The 21,892-nt window shown below is 38.0% G+C and overlaps 1 protein-coding gene across 6 annotated transcripts in view; it reads left to right on the top strand.

The window, feature by feature from the left end:
- Nucleotides 1–820: 820 nt before the first annotated feature.
- FBXL20 (F-box and leucine rich repeat protein 20) overlaps nt 821–21,892 on the top strand; it is a 105,465-nt gene continuing 84,393 nt past the window's right edge. For 3 of the 6 annotated variants that reach the window (XM_057714512.1, XM_057714508.1, XM_057714513.1), the window contains exon 1: nt 821–1,228. In XM_057714512.1, the coding sequence (XP_057570495.1) occupies nt 1,181–1,228 (48 nt within the window). In that variant the 5' untranslated portion in view covers nt 821–1,180. The other 3 variants (XM_057714510.1, XM_057714511.1, XM_057714509.1) reach the window with 3 other exon arrangements.

The following is a 21,892-nucleotide window of genomic DNA, read 5'->3' as shown; positions in this document are numbered from 1 at the left end:
ATTGGGGAAATGGACCTGTTTAAGTTTTCATCTGATTTATCTGCTCAAGCCAGTTTTACTATCTTTTGCAGGCCTTTGTCACCAAATTCATCAGTAGTTCTTGCTGGGAGAAAACCCGCTCTTAGGTGAGATTGCAACTGAAAAGGCTGTTTTTATTTGACTGAAGTGAAGCAATAACATTAAAAGTATCTGGGACAGGAGGAGGCTGTAACACTCTTAGTGGGCCTAAGAATGAGTTTCTGAAGCTGGGTTCCTCGCTTAGGAAGCCCTTTCTAGGATAAAAAGTTAGTTTTAAAAAGTGCTTGACAGATTGAATAATAAGCCTTCCAGCTAAAATATGCCTATTTTAAAAACTCTCCAGCACTGGTTGCTCTTAAATAAGCTCATCTCTTAATCAGACATTCATAATAAGCCAGTCAATGAAAGTGCAAATGAAAAGTATGAAGACAAACTCATCAGCTTTGGAATACAATTAGAAGTGGTTCAGCCAGGACTGCTATAATTTATGATACAGTTTCTAATATTTTATCTTTGGGATATATTTCTGTAGTTAGTCGCTCTAACGGTAGAGCGACATAGAATTAGATCATAAATTTCGAGACCTTGAGAGCTGACGTTGCTAAAGTATGTAATACGATGACACAATCTAGCTTCTACAGAAAGAGAATGAATGTTACCACTGGGCAAGCGCACCCGCCTACTAGTTCAGACACGCTTGTTTCTCCCGCCAAAGTGGCGTCAGGATCAAGTTCTCACCAACCAGAGCCCTGATTGGAGGGCAGGTAGGCACTAGAGCCCATTGGGTGCCAGTGGCGGTCGGGCGGCGGAAGGGCGGGGGAAGCCAAGGCCTTTCAGCCTCACCCGCCCCCACCTCCACCAAAACGCGCCCCTCCCCCAGCTAAAGGAATGGTCGCCCAGCTCCTGCACTGCACCCCCTGACCCCAAGGCTCGAGTTGCGGCCTCGCCGCACGTCCCCGGAGCAGAGGACGGCGCAATTGTCCCCGGTCCTCCTGATCCATGCACAGGGAGATCCACGCCCCACAGCGGCCCCCCAAGCCTCCCTGCAACACCCGGTAATGCAATCCACGGGGGCGGGGGAGGCGGCGGCGGCGGCGGCGGCGGCGGCGGCGGCAGCGGCAGCAGCACTGCCCCAATCTACAGACAACCAGAGAGGAGGAAAATGGCTCCAAGCAGGGACCGCCTGCTGCACTTTGGGTTCAAGGCGACAGTGAGTGATAGGGGAAGGGAGTTGGGTGGCTGGGAAGGACATGTATGCCAGCACAGGCTACCGGGGAAGCGACAAGACTTAGGGGGCTGGGAGGACAAGACAGCTCAAGTGCTTGATGGGTTGGTGCGTGCTGTTTGCCCGCGGAGGGGAGAAGAGGGGGCTCGGGTGCTGCGGGCAGTTGTCCTGCTTTCTTTTCTCTCTCGGGTCGGCGAGCACGCGCGCACTCGCACCCGCCCCATAGCCCCTCCCATACACAAATACACACAGACACACAGGCACTTCCCTGCCTCTCCTTCTCGCGGTGGGCTTGCCTGCCTTGGAGGCGAGAGCGGGCTCGCGCTGCCGCCGCGCTCTAGCTGCTCGCCGGCGGATGGTCGCCGGCTGCCCCCGGGGGTGGGGGAGGGGTGGTCTTGCGCCGCCGCCGCCGCCGCCGCCGCCGCCGCCGCCGCGCGCTCCTCCTCCTCCTCCCCCCCTCCCTCCCCACGCAGTTCCGAGGCCCGGGCGACTCTGTCCAATGAGGAGCGGCGTTGCTGGTAGGTGGGGAGTGTTTTTGTTTTGGGTTGAAGTTGAGGCTGAGGAGAGAGAAGAGCTAGCGACGAGCAGTCGTCGCCACCACCGCGGGAGGTGGAGGAGGCCCTGCTGGAGTCGAGAGGTCTCTCCTCCCCGCCGACGGCCCCTGCTCGCAGCTCCTCTGCCTCCTCTTGGTGCCGGAACTCCCGGGCCTGCCTGGGGCTCCCCATCTTTGCACTCCGCACGCCGCAGCGCCCGGCCGCGGCCGCACCCGCCGGCCCCATGAGGAGGGACGTGAACGGAGTGACCAAGAGCAGGTTTGAGGTGTGCGCTTGGATGGGGGCTAGGGTGGCGTGAGGAAGGCGATTCCAGCTCTGGTGCCCCGCAGAATTCGCTCCGCACCGAGCCTCTTCCCTTGCCTGGCGCCGTCACCCCTCGGCCGCTGGGGCTGCGAGACTTCTTTCCCCTTTCCCGCGACCCGAAAGCCCAGTGCAGCCTGGCTTCCCTCGTCCTCCCGGCCGATTGCCCTCTGCTTCTTCCACCAGCGGGGCCCCGGCGGGGGATTAGCTCTGGCGCCCTAATTCCCCCTCCCCCCAGTATCACTCAGCTTTCCATTCTTTACACAGCCCATGGCTTGCCTCCCTTCACCCGGCAGAAAAAGCATCACAGCTCCGATCGACCGGAGGGAGCTTGCTTCTTTTCTTTCTGCCACTTTCTTCGTGAAGCGAGGGGGAATTTATGGGCTAGGGGGCTTTTCTCCGAGTTTAAGAGACCTTGGTTAAACTGGGGAAGTGGGGGTGGTAGACTGAGACGATAGAGAAGACCACGAGTTTTCGGTGCTGTGTTTGGTTTGGGTATTGTTCTGATACTTCCTCTTCTTTCCCGTTTAGTCTGTACTTTTGTAGCTCATTGTTTCTGGGAACTCTTCGATGTGTACAGGCTTTGAGGTTGGGACGAAGGTCTGAGAGACCATTTAAGAAGATCCATTCAAGTCTCTTTGTCTCTAAGAACTCCACCTTTGGCGAGAGAGGTTTATAGTAATGGAATTAAGGAATGGATGAGGAAATAAAACATCGGAAAGCGCCTTTAGAGAGTAGTCTGTCAGGAAGTGATTCCTTTGGGTAGTGAAGTATCGGAGCTACAGGTGAATTACAGTAGTGTAGTAATATACGGGAAGGTTTATTGAGGGGATAAGGAAGAGAAAGAAACCACAGCAAGAAGAGTAAATGTTACCTGGCCTTTTTTTGGCAGAGAATCAGGCTGACCTAGGATCACTCGCAGCTCAGTATACATCTCACTTGGTGTTTCTCTTCATTTCCACTAAGGATGAAATTGTAAGACGGTGAGACAGAAGTTTCAGGAAACTTGCCAACAAGATGCAGAGGATGAAATTATTACCTAAGGGTCTTCAGTTTAGTCTATTCTTTGATTTCTTTTTATGCTTATGGGAAAAATATTTTAAGTTACCCACAAAGATCAAGACAGGGAGTGTTTGGGGAGAGTTTGAATTCAGAACTACAATGTTACTGTTGCAGGCCAGGAGTGGAGAAAATCAGGGAATTGGTCTCCTTAGAGTTTTCATATTTAACTTAATCATGGGAAGAAATTTTTATAATAGATATGTTTTGGTGTCTACTTTAATAGAACTTTATGTTGCCCTAGTGCAGAGACCCCCAATAAGCTTAATTTATGATGGTTTCATATTCAGTGCTACTTTGAAAGTCCAAACTGTCATTAAAATTTCTGAGGAGACATTTAGCAGTTAACAGAAATCTTCAGAGGGAAACCCAAATACTGAAGAATTGAGTGGATAGCCTTTTGCCGTTGCAGTCAGCTCTTTATCATTTTGCTATTTACTTTTAGGTTCTGTGAGTAGTTGTTGGAAAGAGTTCTTTTGTAGTTTGTGCTTTAAAATTGCATTGCTGAATCCTGTTTTTATAATTATCTTATATTTTAATTTGTAGTTTATCTGTACTGATGGTGCTGAGATAAGAAAAAAACGTATTGCTTTATTAAGCATCTCTGTTTACCTTGATTGGTACGTAACTGGTAACTAAAGTTTTCTGAATGTGTCTGAGAAGTTAAAAAGAATGAGGGAGGGAAAACCCCTCCTACACTGTGATTAAAGTGTTTATTTGTAAACAAAAAGCTACTCTTATTACGTGAAATGTTCATGCTGAAATACAAATGAGAAGGGACTGGAAATGATATGTGTTGATGAGTTTCATTATCTGAATATTTCTTAAAGTCATTTACCCCTTAATGACCTAATTTACAGGTAAAAACTAAACTTTTTGGTCTCTCAGTAAGTAATAAACATACTGCTAATTCGATGAAAACATTTTACATATTTACTGTCAATGGATAAAAGATGTAAATAAGATAAAAAGCAGGCTTTTCATATCTAAAACATTTACATCAAATTATTTTTTAATTCTCCAAAATCACAGAAGGTTTCTAAAAGACTGATAATTTTATGATTGTAAACAGCTCTGAGAGTTTTTGTGAGTGTAGGAGATTTCTATAGCACATACATAGCAACTAATTTCAAATTAGTTATGGTTAATACGGAAAGTGAAAGGTTGTTTTTTTCCTTGGCCACATTTTTTTCTGGGGGAAAGAAGATAACTAAAGCTTATCGTTTTTCTATTTAATTGTTTAAAATCTTTTTTTAGGGAATATTCTGTATATTATGCTTTTTGGATGTTGTAAGTGGAGGCCACACACTTTAAATCTCACACTCAGGGATAGAGCTGTAGAAAAAAAAATTTTTTTAAGTTAAAATCATCGGAGAAGAGCACCTGTTAGGCATCTGTGTAGTATCCTGTAGAATAGCGAAGTAGATGACTGTTGGATAGAAGAGTTTTAAAAAGATACGGAGTTGTGAAAATTATTGTTGTTCTTTGCTGTATCATTTTGGCATTAAATCTATACAGTAATAACCCTTATAAGTTAACGTAATGCTTACTGAATTGTTTTAGTCTTTTAATTGAAATTCATTCAAATACTTTTGTATTACTTGTAGTACATTTTGTTTTGTGGCAAATTTGATAATTTCCTTTCAAATTTAATAATGATTATTAAATGTGTCCTGTATGCCAGATGCACTGAGCTAGATGTTTTACCTTGGTTCCTTCTAATGCTCACAATTCTATTTTGAGGAAAGCTAGGGCCTGAGAGGTATTCAAGTCGCACAGCTAGTATGTTAGGGAGCCAAGATTCCAATCTGCATTTTTTTTTTACTCCACTCTATCATTCTGCTCTGTTTTTAGCATAACATAGCATAAAGCCCATAATATGTGTGGAAAAGAGCTTTCCTAAAGTTCTCCATCCAGTATGTTCTATTTTGCTCTTCCTGTCGAGAGAATACAGCTATCCTTCATTTTAAGTACTGTAACCAATGTTATCTGAACATAGTGAAGTTAATGACAGACACGTGTAAATACCTAGGCTAGCGCTTGAATCCAAGTTTAGATTTTTTTCAGTTAATCCTCTCCACTTTGTCATACTCTTAGTAGCTCCATTATAAGAATGTAGTACTATTGGGGGAAAAATTCTATCTTATTTGGATTTATTAAAAAGTATAACTTAAAAAAAAGTGGTAACCTTCACTGACATTCACATACCATTTTACAGTTTAATCAGTGCCTAAAGATGTTAAGATTCACATAGTTAGGAAGTGATAAGTTCCAGTTGGGGTATTTTGAATCCATGTTCATTATTGTTTTTCATTATACCTCACTGCTGCTCTGATAAATCTATAATATTACAGTTTGTATGATTAGGTTGTAATTTTTTTTACCTGCTTCATTGTATTGCTTCAGTTTGTCCAAAATAAGAAAAATCATAAACTTTTGTGGTAGAAAGAACATACTGCATTGGGAGTTAAGAGAACTGGATATTAGTTAATATTGGTTTTTGTCACCAACTAACTATAGCTTTGGTAATCTCCTTTCACTTCTCTGGTTTGGGCATTTACCTACTCTGTAAAGAGAAAGGGAGTTAGAATCAATTATTAAGGTTCCTTTTGTTCCAGATCCTATGAATCTGTAACTTTTGAATAAAAGCCGACCTTGGTCATTTCTTCTGAAATAATCACTCCAGTATTTTGTTAAAGTTTGTAGGCTCAGTCACACAGTACAGTTAAGACTGCAGTAATGACCCTTTTTCTCCCTTAAGGTTTTATCTTCTAATCTAAAGAACATTCTGTAAATAACCATATTTTCCAAGTTGGTACATGTAGAAAATGTTATATATATTTTCCAGTGGGTGAGAGTCATTTGTTTCACTCTATTTGAAAGGCCTTGCGATGGGAAAGAGTACTAGTAAAACTAAGGAATTTTGTTTTTAACACTTGAGAGATTGGTTTGAAGGCAATTATCTAATATTACCATAGACAATCCAAATTAGAAGTCTGGGCTTTTTAGGCCTGTTCAGACAGTCTGTCGTTTTTTGAATAGTGTTACTGATATTTCTTTATTGTACAATCATGGATCCTTTTGAAGCATAGTACATTATATCATGTACTTATAGTCATTCATTATTTAAAGATAAACATATGTTTGTATCTTGCTACAGTACATAAGATAAACATAAAATAAGTTATGTATTGAAAATTATGCTTCCTGTTAAGTCATTAAATTTTTTTAACTTGGCAAAAACTACAAAATGTGTGGTTGATATTTAATCCTACGTTTTAAGATGTAATCTGTTTCTACACTGACGATTTTCATTCATTAAAGCAGTGTTTCTGTCAGAAGTATCCACACCTTTAAAGTCATGTCTTCATGTTCTAGGCCATTTGTTAGTTTTAGCTGTTAGCATTGGTGTTGTTTTTTAATCTTAATTTTAAAAATCCTTCTATTTTCATCCCCAGAGTTGTCTCTTCAAATTTTGGTTTCATTTTTCTTGCAAATTAATGAGTACTTTTGTTATTCCTAGCCCTTAGATTACTGTTTCCCAACTGATGACAGATTGGAAACTAAATTAAAAATTTCAGTAATCTAACTAGTACTGTGGTTTGCAGGGGTATTTTTAGATGTCCAAAATAAAATATTCCGTTACACCAGGAAAATCCAAGGGAGGGAGGAAGAAGAAAGAATGCCTTTAAACTGACCAAATTTAGCTGCTTGTGCATAGTTGTCTTCACCCTGTTTTCATATTTAATATCCCAGACTTAGTGAATTCTTAGATCAGACCCCCACCCAAAAATTGCCTCAGAAATATGAAGACATCCAACTGTGGTTTTATAGTTTTATGTCTTAATGCACTTGGATCCATTTGATAAAAATTTTGACTTAATAGCAACTAACAATAGGTGGTGGTATTGAACTATGCAGTAGTATTTTTGCTTGATTCATGTTGCTTAATTATATAACTTTAAAAAGACAGGTGTGTGTTCAAATGTAATAAATCCAAAACAAATTTGCATTAGTTTTTGAAGACTATTTCTGTTAAAAGAATGGCTTTGCTGGCTAGTTATTTTCAGCACGTATCAAATAACTATTTAGCAGGCATGTGATTTAAAGCTGTAGGTAAGTAACCTCTTTATTCCCAAATCGTATTTCCTCCAATTTGATTTTATGATATTCTGTTGGCTTTAATAAGCCTCATACCTGACAGTTGTAATCAGGTGGAAATGTAAGTATTTTAATCCATTTTGTTGTCTTTTGAGTTGCTATGAGGTAAAAGTTGCCTATTAAAACACGGTAGACAAGGATTTAGTCAGTTATGAAACAAACATTGGCAATGTCTTCCATCATTTTTGTCCTTGATTCCAGGAATTTCTAGTAAAAACTAAAAAAGGGAAATAGAACACTGTGAAAGTAAATAGTAAATTGATCTTATGCATTACTTTGGTGCTAAGACAGAAATCATATTTAATAACAAGGAGGTGAAGGTTGGCAATATAGCAGATGCCTGCCCAACTTTATATAATCACATGTACCAGCTATTATGGTATTTGTTGGTGAGTGTAACTTTCTCATCAACTGAAGGATGCAGGCAGATATAATTTCACAATCATTTAAAAGTAAAATATGGAAAAGCATTCTCAGTTTTACTTATAATTTGCAATAATAAGAATATACCATAGGTATAGCTATTCTGAGTGCTTTGAGTTTGTTTTACTGTATGCAGAATGAGAGAATTTATGTGGCAGGAAGGACAGGCAAAAGGAAAGCAGTAAAGTTTCTAGATTAGGGCAGGTTTTTAAATGTAGAGTACCTCTTCTTTTATGCTTCTGTCATCCTTGGTTGACAGTTTAGGCCCAGGGAAGTTCATTGCCAACTGCCTGTATCCCAAATTGCACTTACCAAAAAAGAGCCAGATATGTTTTGGTTTTTGTTTTCTTTTTTCCTTGAGGTGGGTGGGGTGAAGGGAAAAAAGAAAAAAGAAAAAGAGAGAGAGAAGGGATTTACAGTTCCTTGAAAATTAATAATTTATGTTGACTATAAATGTTAGCTACAAGGTTTTCTAGAGTTCTCTGTTAGAATGTTATCCTTTTTTTGTCATCTTATTTTTTCGAACAAGATCATCTATATATTTTAATGTTCTAATTTTGAAATTGAGTAAGGAGAGAATGAAAATGTTAAGATGATGTCTTTAGGATTTTACAGGGGGAAATAATTTCTGAACTATGAGGTACACATATATGTGTTTTATATACACATACACATGTGTATCTATGTGACCTTGGGTAAGTTGCCTTTCTGGACCTCCACTGTCTCAACTTTAAGGTTCCTTCTAGCATGGAAATTCTGTGATTCTCTGTAAATAAATCTCCAACTTGCTGTGAGTTAGATATAAGATATTCAGTTTATTGCCAGTGTTCTCACATTTCTTTGTTTTTAACTGCTAGTAAACACAAAAGGCGTAGCCTTTGTGACCTGAACCTGTATTCTTCTTTGGATTCCTGCTTGTTTTTGCCCTGAATTCTGATAAAAATGGAAGCGGACACTGGCAAAAGAAAAAGACAAAAAATATGGTGTATATATATACACCACAAGTATGTGTATACCATATATGTATATACAGATATGGTATATCTGTCCAAATGACCTTTGCCAAGGGAGTGAGGAATGGATATAATGATTGTGTGATATCCTGGAGCTTAGTGTGTTATGATTCAGTTTTTAATATTTATGGAATTTATATATTTATATATAGAGAACCTGTTTAAGAGCATTAGCTTTGAAGTCTGAATTTGAACCCTGGCTTTGCCATTTACCATCTATATGACCTTAGACAAGTCATTTAATCTCTCTGAGTCTCAAATTTTCAGTATCTAAAAAATGGGTATAAAGCCTACTACATTGGATTGTAAAGGTTAAATTCTATGATGTTTTTGTAGCATTGAGCAAATGGTCTGTTGTACAATAAGGGCTCAATAAATGATGCCTATTATTACTTTGTGGAGTGGAAGTGTTTTTGAGTAGACTTTTTATAAATCATTGTTTTAAATGCTTTAAAGGAATTTACTGTTTAAAGGAAAAAGTCTATTATAAAGGAAAGAATGTAACCAATGATCTCTTTTCATCTGGTTCATCTGGTGTATTGGGTTTATTGAACAGGAACACCTATGAATTTTAACCAGTGTAGTTGAACAGTAATAATTTAATAGTGTTTCAGTGTGGGGTTTATACTGTAACCATCATTGCATTCATTGTTAGGCAGATGTGGATAAAGGCCTCCTAAGATGAGAATCTGGAACCAAATTGTAAATTGACATTTAAAACAGTCAGCTTGGACTTACTAGATGGTGCAGTGGTTAAGAATCTGCCTGCCAATGCAGGGGAAACAGGTTTGAGCCCTGCTCTGGGAAGATTCCACATGCCACAGAGCAACTAAGCCTGTGCACAACAACTATTGAGCCTGTGCTCTGGAGCCCGTGGAGCCACAACTATGGAGCCCGTGTGCTACAACTGTTGAAGCCCATGCACCTAGAGCCTGTGCTCCACAAGAGAAGCCACTACAGTGAGGAGCCCCGTGCACCACAATGAAGAGTAGCCCCCACTTGCAGTAACTAGAGAAGGCCTGTGTGCAGCAACAAAGACCCAACGCAGCCAATAAATGAATAAAATAAATAAAATAAATTTATTAAAACAAAAAACAGCTTTTACCTCAGAAACTGGTCATTCTTCCTTCTCTGATATGTAGAAAATAAAGCTATGTCATTGAACATGGACAAGTAAGTAGGGATGCATTTATTTTTTAAAAAGAGCACTGCATTGCTAATATCCTTTCCCCACACTCATCCTTATCAGGTTTTTTTGAAAATTATTTACATGTCCTTCCTGTAAAGACACTCATGTTGCAAAAATCATATCATAACTTACTCTGTAACCCATTTGTAGGAAGGACGCCTGATATATTTTGGAAGTGTCCTTGGATAAGTTAAAGCATTTATTTAATAATGTAACTTTCCTAACATGTTATCATGAATGGTAACTTTAGGAAGATAAGGGACTTAATATTAAGCATTCTTAGTCACAGCTGACTGGAGTTATACAAAAGCAGCTTCCCAAATCTAGATCTATACAACAAAAAATGCAGTTTTACTGAGGTCAACACATTCCTTAAGAAAGAATAATTGTATTTAGATTATTTGCCTCAAAAGGTGGATTATGGGCCCTAAATGACATAAATTTCATCTGAGCTCATCAGTTTCTGGTCCAGACAGAAAAGTTTGGCCTAAATATAGAAATCAAGAACTCAGTGGACCTAATGTTGGCGCTACTGTGAACTCACACTGAACACTGAAGAAAGCCACTTACTTCTCTGTCTTTACAGCTCTAAAATAAGATTTCCAATATCTATTTCCCTATCTTAATACAAACTGGATTAATGTTAGAGATTAAATCTAATGTAATGTTGTATGCCAATCATACCTCAGTAGAAACAAAAAAGATTAAACCTAGAACTCTTAACTTTTTAATAGTACTTCCTGAGTTAAATGGACATCATTAAGGAGGAGTAAATGAAACTAAATTTAATTTATGGAAGCTGAATTCCATATTAGAGTAGTAGAGATAAATAAGTTACAACTTGAATGTGTAATCAGAATCACTAGTGAAGTTTTTTGTACAGTACTAATCCCTTGAAACATTGGGATAAGAGATGCAAAGTAACTTGCATTTGCAATCTGAACTCCATGGGGAAATCGATTTACGTACTATGGATTTGCCATTGTAAAACCAGTACCTCTTCTTAAGTTTCTATCCTATCCTAGATGTTTTAGCCCTAGAAACAAGAGCAATGTATAGTGTATAGTTATTTTACAACTTGTACATTTTACATGATTAAATGCGTTGTTTCACTAATGAAACCAGCACACCACACTGCAGCCTCTCAAAATATCAAGAACAGATATGTCTGGGAACTCAGCAAAGCTTATCTGACCTTGTCCAGGGCACAGAAAATCTCAGTATAGAAAGCCAGGGCATGCTATTGGTAGTTCAGTTCTGTTCACATTTTATTTAGCACCAATATGTGTCAGATATTGATAGTTGTTAGAGGTACAAAGCTGTGCCAAAGCATCGTCTCCCTCAGGGAGTTTGTAGTCTAGTTACGAAGAAAGTTGCATGAGAAAAATAATTTAGTGGGTTCTGGTAAATGCAGTGATAACTGTATGGGAGAGTGATAAGAACCAATTTCATGAAAAGCATTCACACTTTCTGTGATCCTCATACTGCTTATATGAGATGCATTACATTTTATTTAATGCTTTTAGAAGAAAAAATCCATTGAGCCTGCTTTTAAAAAATATTAGCACTATACTGTCAAGTATAAGAATTTATTTAAATACAAGTATGAATTACTTACACTTCTTTGTACCAGGGACAACAAGGGAAAAGTTTTCATTAGTAATTTCTTTGGTTTTACTGGTACATCTTTAGGGAAACAAAACAGTAGAACTACTAATAATAGAGCTAATCAGAGTAACTGCTGTTCTCTAAAGTTGGACATTTCTCAGATTTAATCAGAAGTTAAACAAGGTTAGAAAAAGAGTAACAGGAAAGTAATACTTTCACCAGTAGTTCCAAGAATTTATTACATAGTAAGTAGTTACACACATATTTTTCCTTTTTTTTTTTTTTTTTAATATTTATTTTATTATTTATTTATTTTAGGCTGCATTGGGTCTTCATTGCTGCGCATGGGCTTTCTCCAGTTGTGGCGAGTGGGGGCTGCTCTTCGTTGCAGTGCGTGGGTTTTCTCATTGTAGTGGCTTCTCTTGTTGCAGAGCACAGGCTCTAGGCATGCGGGCTTCAGTAGTTGCAGAGCGTGGGCTCAGTGGTTGTGGCGCACGGGCTTAGTTGCTCTGCAGCATGTGGGATCTTCCTGGCCCAGGGCTTGAACCCATTTCCATTTGTTTTTAAAGCAAAGAATACATTTTGTTAAGGAATTTATGAATGACTGAGTAATGCTGACTCTCATGTATGGACGGCATCCTGCTAACCTCCTTTCAGTACGACAGATATTTTGAACTGTCTTAAGTAACAACTTAATATTAATTTTTTACACATTAAAGAACATGTTCCCATTTATGATTTCATTTGAACTTAAAAAAAATCTTGTGTTAGGCAGAAGATATTTTTCTGCTATTTTATAGATAAGAAAGCAGATGCTCTGAAAGGCTATTTTCCCAACATTAAATAGCTAAGTATAAAAGCCAGAACTTTAATCCAGTTGCCTTAAATCTCTTATACTTACTGCCTGAGAATGGGTTGTTTTGAACAGTTACCCATTTTTATTCCTTTGATGCAGAGCAGGTATTTATAAGATGTTTGGTTAGGATTGATTAACACTTGAGTTTGTGGCCCAAGAATTGAGCAAAGTTAATTTTGTGGGGACTGCAAAGCATGAGCATTGAACGTGTGCTTTGGCTTACTAGCCAACTTAAGTAACTTTTAAACAACCATGAACAAATATTCTGGATAAATCATACCAAGCTGTAAATTCCTTTCAGATACCTAGGTAATAAATGACATTTGTACCAAAAGCTGTTAGTGTATCATTCATATGTTGAGTAAAACTGATCTGTTTACCTTTACTATAATTCTTCCTCATGAAGACTAGAAGTGAAATACTATAATAAGTATTTGTAGAATCTTGAATATAAGTTTATAAGGCTTCATGTTCCGCCTCTTTGCAAGTTTTTTTGTAATGCTTTTTATTTATTTTTATTTATATTTGGCTGCGTTGGGTCTTTGTTGCTGTGCGTGGGCTTTCTCTAGTTGCGGCACGTGGGGCTACTGTTGTGGTGCACGGGCTTCTCGTTGTGGTGCGCGGGCTTCTCATTGCGGTGGCTTCTCGTTGCGGAGCACGGGCCCTAGGGTGTGTGGGCTTCAGTAGTTGCAGCACTTGAGCTCAATAGTTGTAGCTCACAGGCTCAGTAATTGTGGCGCACAGGCTTATTTGCTCCGTGGCAGGTGGGATCTTCTTGGACTAGGGATTGAACCTGTGTCCCCTGCATTGGCAGGCAGATTCTTAACCATTATGCCACCAGGGAAGTCCCTCTTTGCAAGTTTTGTTCTTAGGCTTGATGTATAAAGTCTGGGTGGCATTTTACTCAGTTTATCACAATATATTATTAAAGATGAAAGGTAGCAATATACCACTGTTGAGTGAAAAATAATAAAAATTTAGGACATAGTATTTTATGAATAAACAGACATTTCTAGATAAAAGATCAAGTAGGTTTAGTAGAAGAAAAAAATTTAATATCAGAAAGAACACCGAGAAACAATATTCCCATCTTCTAGAGTATATAAATTATTTCAATAATTTGAAATTTACATTAAAAATTATACCATCCATAAAATGCAAGATGTTCTGGAATTACGGCCAAGATCTATCTGACCTTTCTAATAGCTATCAAATATACATTTATATGAAATGTGAAATGTGTGACAATTCGTTACCTTACCTTTTTAGTCTTGACAATACTACCTACCTACCTAGGATCCAGTTTTTATTTATTTATTTGGTTGTGCCAGGTCTTAGTTGCGGCAGGTGGACTCCTTAGTTGCAGCTCACTGGCTCCTTAGTTATGGCATGCGAACTCTTAGTTGTGGCATGCATGTGGGATCTAGTTCCCTGACCAGGGATCGAACCCAGGCCCCCTGCTTTGGGAATGTAGAGTCCTATCTACTTCGCCACCAGGGAAGTCCCTAAGATCCAGTTTTACTTTTCTATGCTTTACATGTTCTGGCTGTTGTCAAGTGACTGGGGTCTTGTTAGGATTTCCAGTAACAGTATTGTTTCAGAGATGAATTAACAGAATGAAAAAACCACAGGATTCAGTTCAGCATTGGACTGGGAACCAGGGGAGAATATATATGCTCCACATTATCTTAACTGGAAATAATGTTTTTCTCTTGTGGAATTGGGTCTGGGTACACATGCAGGTTGAAGGTGCGTAGTCAGCCAAATAGTATTTGTAGGTAGTTGCTTTGCTTAACACCAGTGGTACTGAAAAGGAAATGATCAAATTGAAATCTAAGTAAAACTTAAACAAGAATTAGCTAAGTAAACTCTCTTTTAGCTTTTATTATTGTGACTGAGTTGGACTATGGCCTATTAAATGACATGTAATCTCTGTGAAGAGTACCGTTATTTTAGACAAAGTCAGTTTTAGCATCATCCCCTTTAGCTGTCCTTACGTAGCCTCAGTTTTCTCAGTTTAATGTGTTTCAAGGGATGTGTCTTTCTTCTGCCCACTTCTCTTCTGCAAAAATACGACAGTTATAGGCCTGTGGTTTAATTTGGGACCGGTAATGGGGGTTAAATTGTTGCTTTAGTATTTGTTCTTGGAAGAGAAGTTAAATTATAATTTACCATTCACCATAAAGTGAGTTTCAAGTGAAAAGCAATTCCTCCATCCCCCCATCCTCTAGAAGAACAATTATTAACTGTTTAATATATATCCTTTTATAAATTATGTATCTCTATATTGTTATGTATGAATATGCTTCCATTTTGTGGACAAACAAAATTATGCTGGACATATGGTTTAGAAACTTGCTTTTTTCGTCTTTTAAAAAATTGTAAGTTTTAATTTACATAAGAAATACATGGATAAATTTTTATTTAAGAATTAAAACATTTTGAATATAATTCCTTCTTATACTGCCCGTAATCCCGATCTTCTTCACCTAAAGAGATAAGCACCAGATAAACAACAAGGTTCTACTGTGTAGCACGGAGAACTATATTCAATATCCTATGATAAACCATAATGGGAAAGAATTAAAAAAAAAAAGAATGTACTGTATGTATATGTATAACTGAATCACTTTGCTGTACAGCAGTAACTAACACAACATTGTAAATCAACTATACTTCAAAAAAAATTAATTAATTTAAAAGGGGGGAAACCAAAAAGAAAAATAAGGGAGAGAGAGATAAGGACCAGTTTTAAACTTGATGAGGTCCTTGCAAGTCTTTTTCTGTGCTTTTACATAGCCTTAGTTTTCTGTACGTGTGTTTACATAAGTAGCCTCATACTATGTCTGGCATTCGGAAATTTTAACTACGACATGTCTTAGAGGTCTGTTAGATATATTTCTTTTCACAGCTACATAATATTCCATTATATGAATATTCTAGTTTATATAGCTAGCTATTAATGGATCTTCAGGTTTTTTCCTTTTCATTACAAACACAAATGCAATGGATGTTTTTATATATGTGCAAGTGTCTCTTTTTTTTTTTAATTTTATTTATTTATTATTTTTGGGGGGATGTGCAAGTGTTTCTTTATGTTAAATACCAAGAAGAGGTTTTTCTGTTTTCTGGGTCAAAGGGAATATATGATTATTACATTTATCAGATATTGTCAAATTGCCTTCTTAATTTATGTGTTGGCCCATAGTATGTGAGTGAACGTCTTTCTCCACATCTTTACCAACATGTGATATTTCCCAACGTTAAAATTTTTCAGTGATAGAAGGAAAATTGTGTTTTAGTGAATTTTGTATTTCCCTCACTACTGAAGTTGAGCATCTTCCTGTTTTAGTCTTCATGTTTTATTGATTTCTTGTATTTCTTCCATAAGAAAGAAATTTTTCTTTCTTTTTGCTTATTTTATCCTTTGTCAAGTTTTAAAAATTAGGTTGTGTCTTTTTTTAAAATCTCTCTATGCATTCTTCATATTGGAAACTAACCCTTTGTATACCCATGTATTAAGGTTTGCATTGAATGAGGTTGTCTCAGTGTTTATTTTAAAAAGTGTCTCCTATCCCAAGATTATAAATATTCTTTCATATTTTGTTACATTAATTTTTGTAAAATCTAAGTTTTTAACCTACCTGGAGCTTATTATATAAGGTAGAGTTTTAACTGAATTTTCCCCCATATTGATAGTTCATCTTCTCGCCACTGGTTTTGAAATGCCATTTCTATCATAAAACTAATTAAATGAATTCAGAGGTCTGTTTTGAACTGTGTTCTGTTTCTTTCATCTATTTTTTATTGCCAGTACCACAATTTTAATTAATTGGCCTTATACATTAATTTGAGGGAATTTATATCTTTGTAATGTTTTCCTTCCCATTCAAGAACATGGTAGGGACTTCTTCCTTTAAGATCTTACACAGTTTTTGTTCCTTTTATTTCTGCATACTTTATAGTTTTTGATGTTATTACAAATGGGCTTTTTTTTCTGTTACATTTTCTTTTTTTTTTTTTTTACACTTTCTAATCATTAATGCATTCAACAAATATTTGAGCACTTTCTGTGTGCCTGATATAGATGCTGAGGGTATAAAAGTAGACAGAACACAAAATGCTGCCCAAATGGAATGTAAAGTTTAATGAAGGGAAATTGACATGAAACATAAAAAAGTAAATGCGTAATGTGTCTGATGCTGATAAATTCTATGGGCAGAAATGAGGGACAGGAAAAAGAGGAAGGGAGCTGGGCGTGGTTCATATTTTACATAGAATGGTTAAGGAAGACCTCACTGGTGGTTAACATTTGAGCAGACTTAAAGAAACGATGGAGCAAACCCTTACAGGCAGAGGAATGCAAAAATGAATGTGGGAGTGTGCTTGAGGTATTCTAGGAACAGAACGAACAGGTGAGTCACTGTGGCCAGATCATGGTGAGGTTGGGTAATTGTGGTAGGGAAGAGGTCAGAGAGTTTTGAGTTGGGGGTGGGGCAGGTGGGGAGCATGGGAGAACAGGGCAGATCATAAGTGGACTTACTGGCCATTTTGTGCTCTGGATTTTATTCTGACAGGGGAAGCCATAGGGATTTTTGAGCAGAAGAGGAACATCAGGCTTTGAGAGGATCACTCTTGCTTTGTAGAGTAGTATGTAACTGGTGTTAAAGGTTCTTAGATTAATTCAGAAAAGTAACGGTGGTATCTTGTATGAAGTTGATAGTGAGGGTGGTGTAAGAAGTAATTGGATCCTGAATGTACTTTAAAGGTAGAAATGATAGGATTTACTGTCATTAGGGAAGCTGTAAAGTTGGTGTGTTGATTTGTGTATTCATTTTTGTATCCAGTTAGCACGCTCTCAGCTGCAAGTAGTAGAAAACCCTTTTAGTGGCTTAAAGAATAAATTGTTCAGTATCTCACATTATAAGGAGTCCGAAGCAGAGGTTTTTCCAGGATTAAGAGCTTTGGTTTAGAGAGGTGATTTTCAGATTTCAGTTTGCTTAACAATCACGTGGAAAACTGGCAAATCACCTGGGCCCATGAATTTGCATTTCTAAGATATATAAAGGTGATGCCTGAGTACCACACTTTGGGGTAACACAGACTTGGAGCCTAATAATTAGAAGAACTTTAGAGTTTGAGCAAAACAGTGGAACCAGACTGACTGGGTTCAAATCTTAAAGCTCTGCTGTTTCCTGTCTATTTTAAAATTGCAGGTATATCGATCTCAAAGGGCTATTTTGTTGTTCATTTCTAATTTTATTGTTTTACATATAAGTGAATTAGTGGCTTATAAGATAACAGGTTTTTGAAAGTTTCTTTGTGGCCAAGTACATCATCAGTTTTTGCAAATATTCTGTGTTGGAACAAAGTAAGGTTTTGTTTATTGAATGCTTGGGTTTGATGTGGGGGGGGGGGAGGGAATCACAGACACAAAATTTTAAAATGAGATTATCTTTCTAAAGGGAGCATTGCAGGAAGGAGGAAGAGCAGCAATTACCAGGTAGAGACTGGAGACCAGAATACATTTTCTTTTTTCTTTTTTTAATTAATTAATTAGGTTGCTCTGGGTCTTAGTTGCAGCAGGCGGGCTCCTTGGTTGTGGCTCGCCAGCTCCTTAGTTGTGGCATGTGAACTCTTAGTTGTGGCATGCATGTGGGATCTAGTTCCCTGACCAGGGATCGAACCTGGGCCCCCTGCATTAGGAGCGCCGAGCCTTTAACCACTGTGCCACTGGGGAAGTCCCCCCTCATTTTCTTAACATATTTTAAAATTGTGGTTTTTCTATTTATATCTAAATATGAAATTGCAATGGATCAACAGAAGAGGAAGGCCTCAGAATCCTTAGGTAGAGGAAACAAAACAAGGCTCTTAGATAGAAGAGGGAAAAACCTAATGGTGAAACCCTAAGTACAAAGGGGTTCTCATATTTCTACTTGTAAAATTTTAAAAAGTAGATTTAAACTTGGAAAACTTCAAAAGGGCTGGTGACACTTTTGAAAGGGATCATAGTGTTTGTCCAATAAAACATCAAGGATCCATTATTTTTTTAGAGTCTTACCGATTCCTAATTACGGACATGTAGTACTGTTGAATTAATGCAAAGCTGATTTTTTTTCAGTTCATATTTGGCTGAGATTGCTTTTTAAAGCTGTGTGACTTCGAAATTTAATCTCTGCACCTCAATTTTTTAATTTAGGAAATGGAGACAACAATAGAATCTTTCTATCTAGCGTCATTGTAAGAGTTAAATGATATATAAAAAGTGTTTACAAAGTTGCCAGTATACATTCAATAAGCTTGTTATTGTTATTATTTGACTCAGTTCATTACACATATCTCTTAGATTCTTAATATGTGGTATTCAAATCCTCTAGGTTTTTATTAACTTTATGTCTATTTTGTCTCTTGGTTTCTTTGAGAAGAGTATTAAAGTTCTCTGGCCATGTCTAAATGTGTTTATTTCATCTTATAGTGCAGTTTTTGCTCCATATATTTTGAAGGTTTGTTGTTAGCTATATAAACTTCAAAGAATGTTACATTTCCTTTTCTTGATCAATTGTTTCTCTGTATCTGTTTTTCCTTTGACTCTTAATGAGTTTTTCCTTAAGTTAATTTTATCCAGTAGTATTGATGGAAAGTCATTTTATTTTTGAGTGCTGGGCTTACTTTGGATTCTCACATTATAGATTTTGGACTGGTAGTTCTTTATACTATTTTTTGCTCTTCCATGCCTTAAAAAAACTACTATTATTATTGTTATTTTTTAAAAATATTTCACCAAAATTTTTAGTGGTCCTTAGAAGGCTCATGAAAAAAATCTGGTCCGTTACTCCTATAAGCAAAAGAAGTACCTGGTTCACTTTTCTTCTTCTGAAAGTGGAGCTTTTTTAAAAAGTTCTTTTACTGTGGACCTATGGGTGGTGAACTTACCTAATTACTTTTGTGTGGAAACATCTTTTTTTCCTCCTCATTGCTGGATTCATTTAGGGTGGGCTGGGTACAAAGTTCTCAGTTGCAGTTATTTTGCCTGAGGACTCTAAAGATATTTTTCCATTGTCTTCCGAGTTCTGGAGAAGCTTACTGTGAATTTATTTTTATCTTTCTTCAGAAAGCTTGTTGAGTACACATTTGTAAATTATCATTATTTTTTTTAATTAATTTATTTTATTTATTGGCTGCATTGGGTCTTCTTTGCTGCGTGTGGGCTTTCTGTAGTTGCAGAGAGTGGGGGCTACTCTTTGTTGAGGTGCACAGGCTTCTCACTGTGGTGGCTTCTCTTGTTGCGGAACGCGGGCTCTAGGCCCGCAGGCTTAGTAGTTGCTGAGCGTGGGTTCATTAGTTGTGGCTCACGGGCTCTAGAGTGCAGGCTTAGTAGTTGTGGCCCACAGGCTTAGTTGCTCTGTGGCATGTGGAATCTTCCCAGACCAGGGATGGAATCCATACCCCCTGCATTGGCAGGCAGATTCTTAACCACTGTACTACCAGGGAAGCCCCTAAATTAAAATTTTTATTGAGATATAATTCACATTACAAGAAAGTTCTCCCTTTTATGGTATACAGTCCAGTGGCTTTTAGTATACTCACAGATATGTGCAGACTGCCTCCACAGTCAATTCTGGAACATTTTCTGCACTTCCAAAAGAAGCTTTTGTACCCTTTGTTCATTACTCCTTGTCCCCTGTCACTCCCTTGTTCTAAGCAACCACTCATCTGCTTTCAGTCTCTGTAGATTTCTCTTTTCTAGACTTTCATATGAATGGAATCATAATATGTGGTCTCTTGTGACTGGCTTCTTTACTTTGCATGATGTTTTCAAAGTTCATCTACGTTTTAGCATGTTTACCTTTTTATGGCTGAATAATACATTGTATGGATATACCACATTTTGTTTATCCATTCAGTTATTAATGGATATTTTGGTTGTTTCCACCTTGTGGCTGTTGTGAATAGAGCTGCTATGAATATTCTTATGAATAAGTATGTGTTTGAAACCTTTTTTCAGTTCTTTTGGGTATGTACTTAGGAGTGGAATGGCTGCGTCATGTTGTAATTCTCTGTTTAATGTTCTGAGGAACTGCCAAACCATTTTCCACAGCCACTGCCCATTTTACATTCCCACCAGCAATGTACAATGGTTCAGATTTCTTCATATTCTTGCAGTTATTCTTTTCCTTTTTTTCTCTTTTTCTCAGATTATAACATGCTAGTGGGTATGAAGTGGTATCTCATTGTGATTTAGCTTTATATTTCCCTCATGACTAATGATGTTGAGCATCTTTTCATGTGCTTTTTGGCCATTTGTATATCTTCTTTGGAGAAGTGTTTATTCATAGTCTTTGCACATTTTTAAGTTGGGTTATTTGTATTTTTGTTGTTGAGTTGTGAGAGTTATTTATTTTGAATACTAGACTCATCATATAGCTGCTTTGTAAATTATTTTCTTTGCGTGCTTTGTAATTTTTTGTTGAAAGCTGAACATTTTGAATATTAAAATACGGCAGCTCTACACTTCACATTCTCTCCTCTCCTGGGTTTGTTGATGCTGCTTATTGTAGTAGTATTGCTTGTTTGTTTAGTGTCTGTTTCTGAACTAGTTCTATGAACTCTGTATTCTTTGTCGTGTGTGGCCACTGAAATCTTTGTTCCATTAGCTTAGTAGTCAGCTAATGATTGTACAGAGATTTCCTTAAACATCTGGAACCAGAAATTCTCTCACTCTTTGCTAAGGAGCTCTTTGTACATGTTATGGCATGCCTTCAGCACTCAGCCAGGCAGTTTACAATTATACCTTAGCCTTCACTTCCTGTTTCTGCAACGCCTCAAGATCAACCAGAATTGACACCTTAGGGCCTTCTCAGGTCATTGCTGAGTGTGTTTGCAACCCTGGGCGTGTTATGTGGCCTTCTAGACTCCCAGGAATATATTGGAGCTTTTCAGTACCCTTATGGACATCTCATTCTCTAGCCCTTTCCTCTCAAGCTCTTTGGTTAGTCTGTTGTTTGCCCCAATTGTTATCTGTTCCTTAGGCCGCAGTGACTAAAACATCTGCCTGTAAATTTTTGAACAAAGTGGAGTTGGGCAAAATAAAGACGAGCGTTTTGAGCTGATCTTCCGATCTTCCAGGGAGCAACCAGACAGGTCAGGACAAATAATTACAATATGTTGAAAATGAGATCTGTCCTGGCTCCTCAGTTATCAGCAATGCAAGCTGTTGTTTTCAAGATACTGCCACTGCAGATCTGGGGGTTGGGGTAACTTAAAATGCTAGAAAGCTCTCTGTTCTTACCGAGGTTCAGCCTTTGTTCTTGGATATACACTCCTTGGTCTGTTGCAAGCCTTACGTTAGTTTCTGAAGTTCAAAAACATTTGATTTTTGCCAGGTTTTTGGTTACTTTTATGGAGAGGTGGGATTTCAAAATTCCTTATTTCACCATTTTCGCTGATGTCACCTCTGAGCACACCTTTGATCTGAGATTTTAGAAC

This window comes from Hippopotamus amphibius, chromosome 17 (assembly GCF_030028045.1).
Source record: "Hippopotamus amphibius kiboko isolate mHipAmp2 chromosome 17, mHipAmp2.hap2, whole genome shotgun sequence".
Taxonomy (NCBI): Eukaryota; Metazoa; Chordata; class Mammalia; order Artiodactyla; family Hippopotamidae; genus Hippopotamus; species Hippopotamus amphibius.
This window is presented reverse-complemented; position numbering and strand designations above follow the sequence as displayed.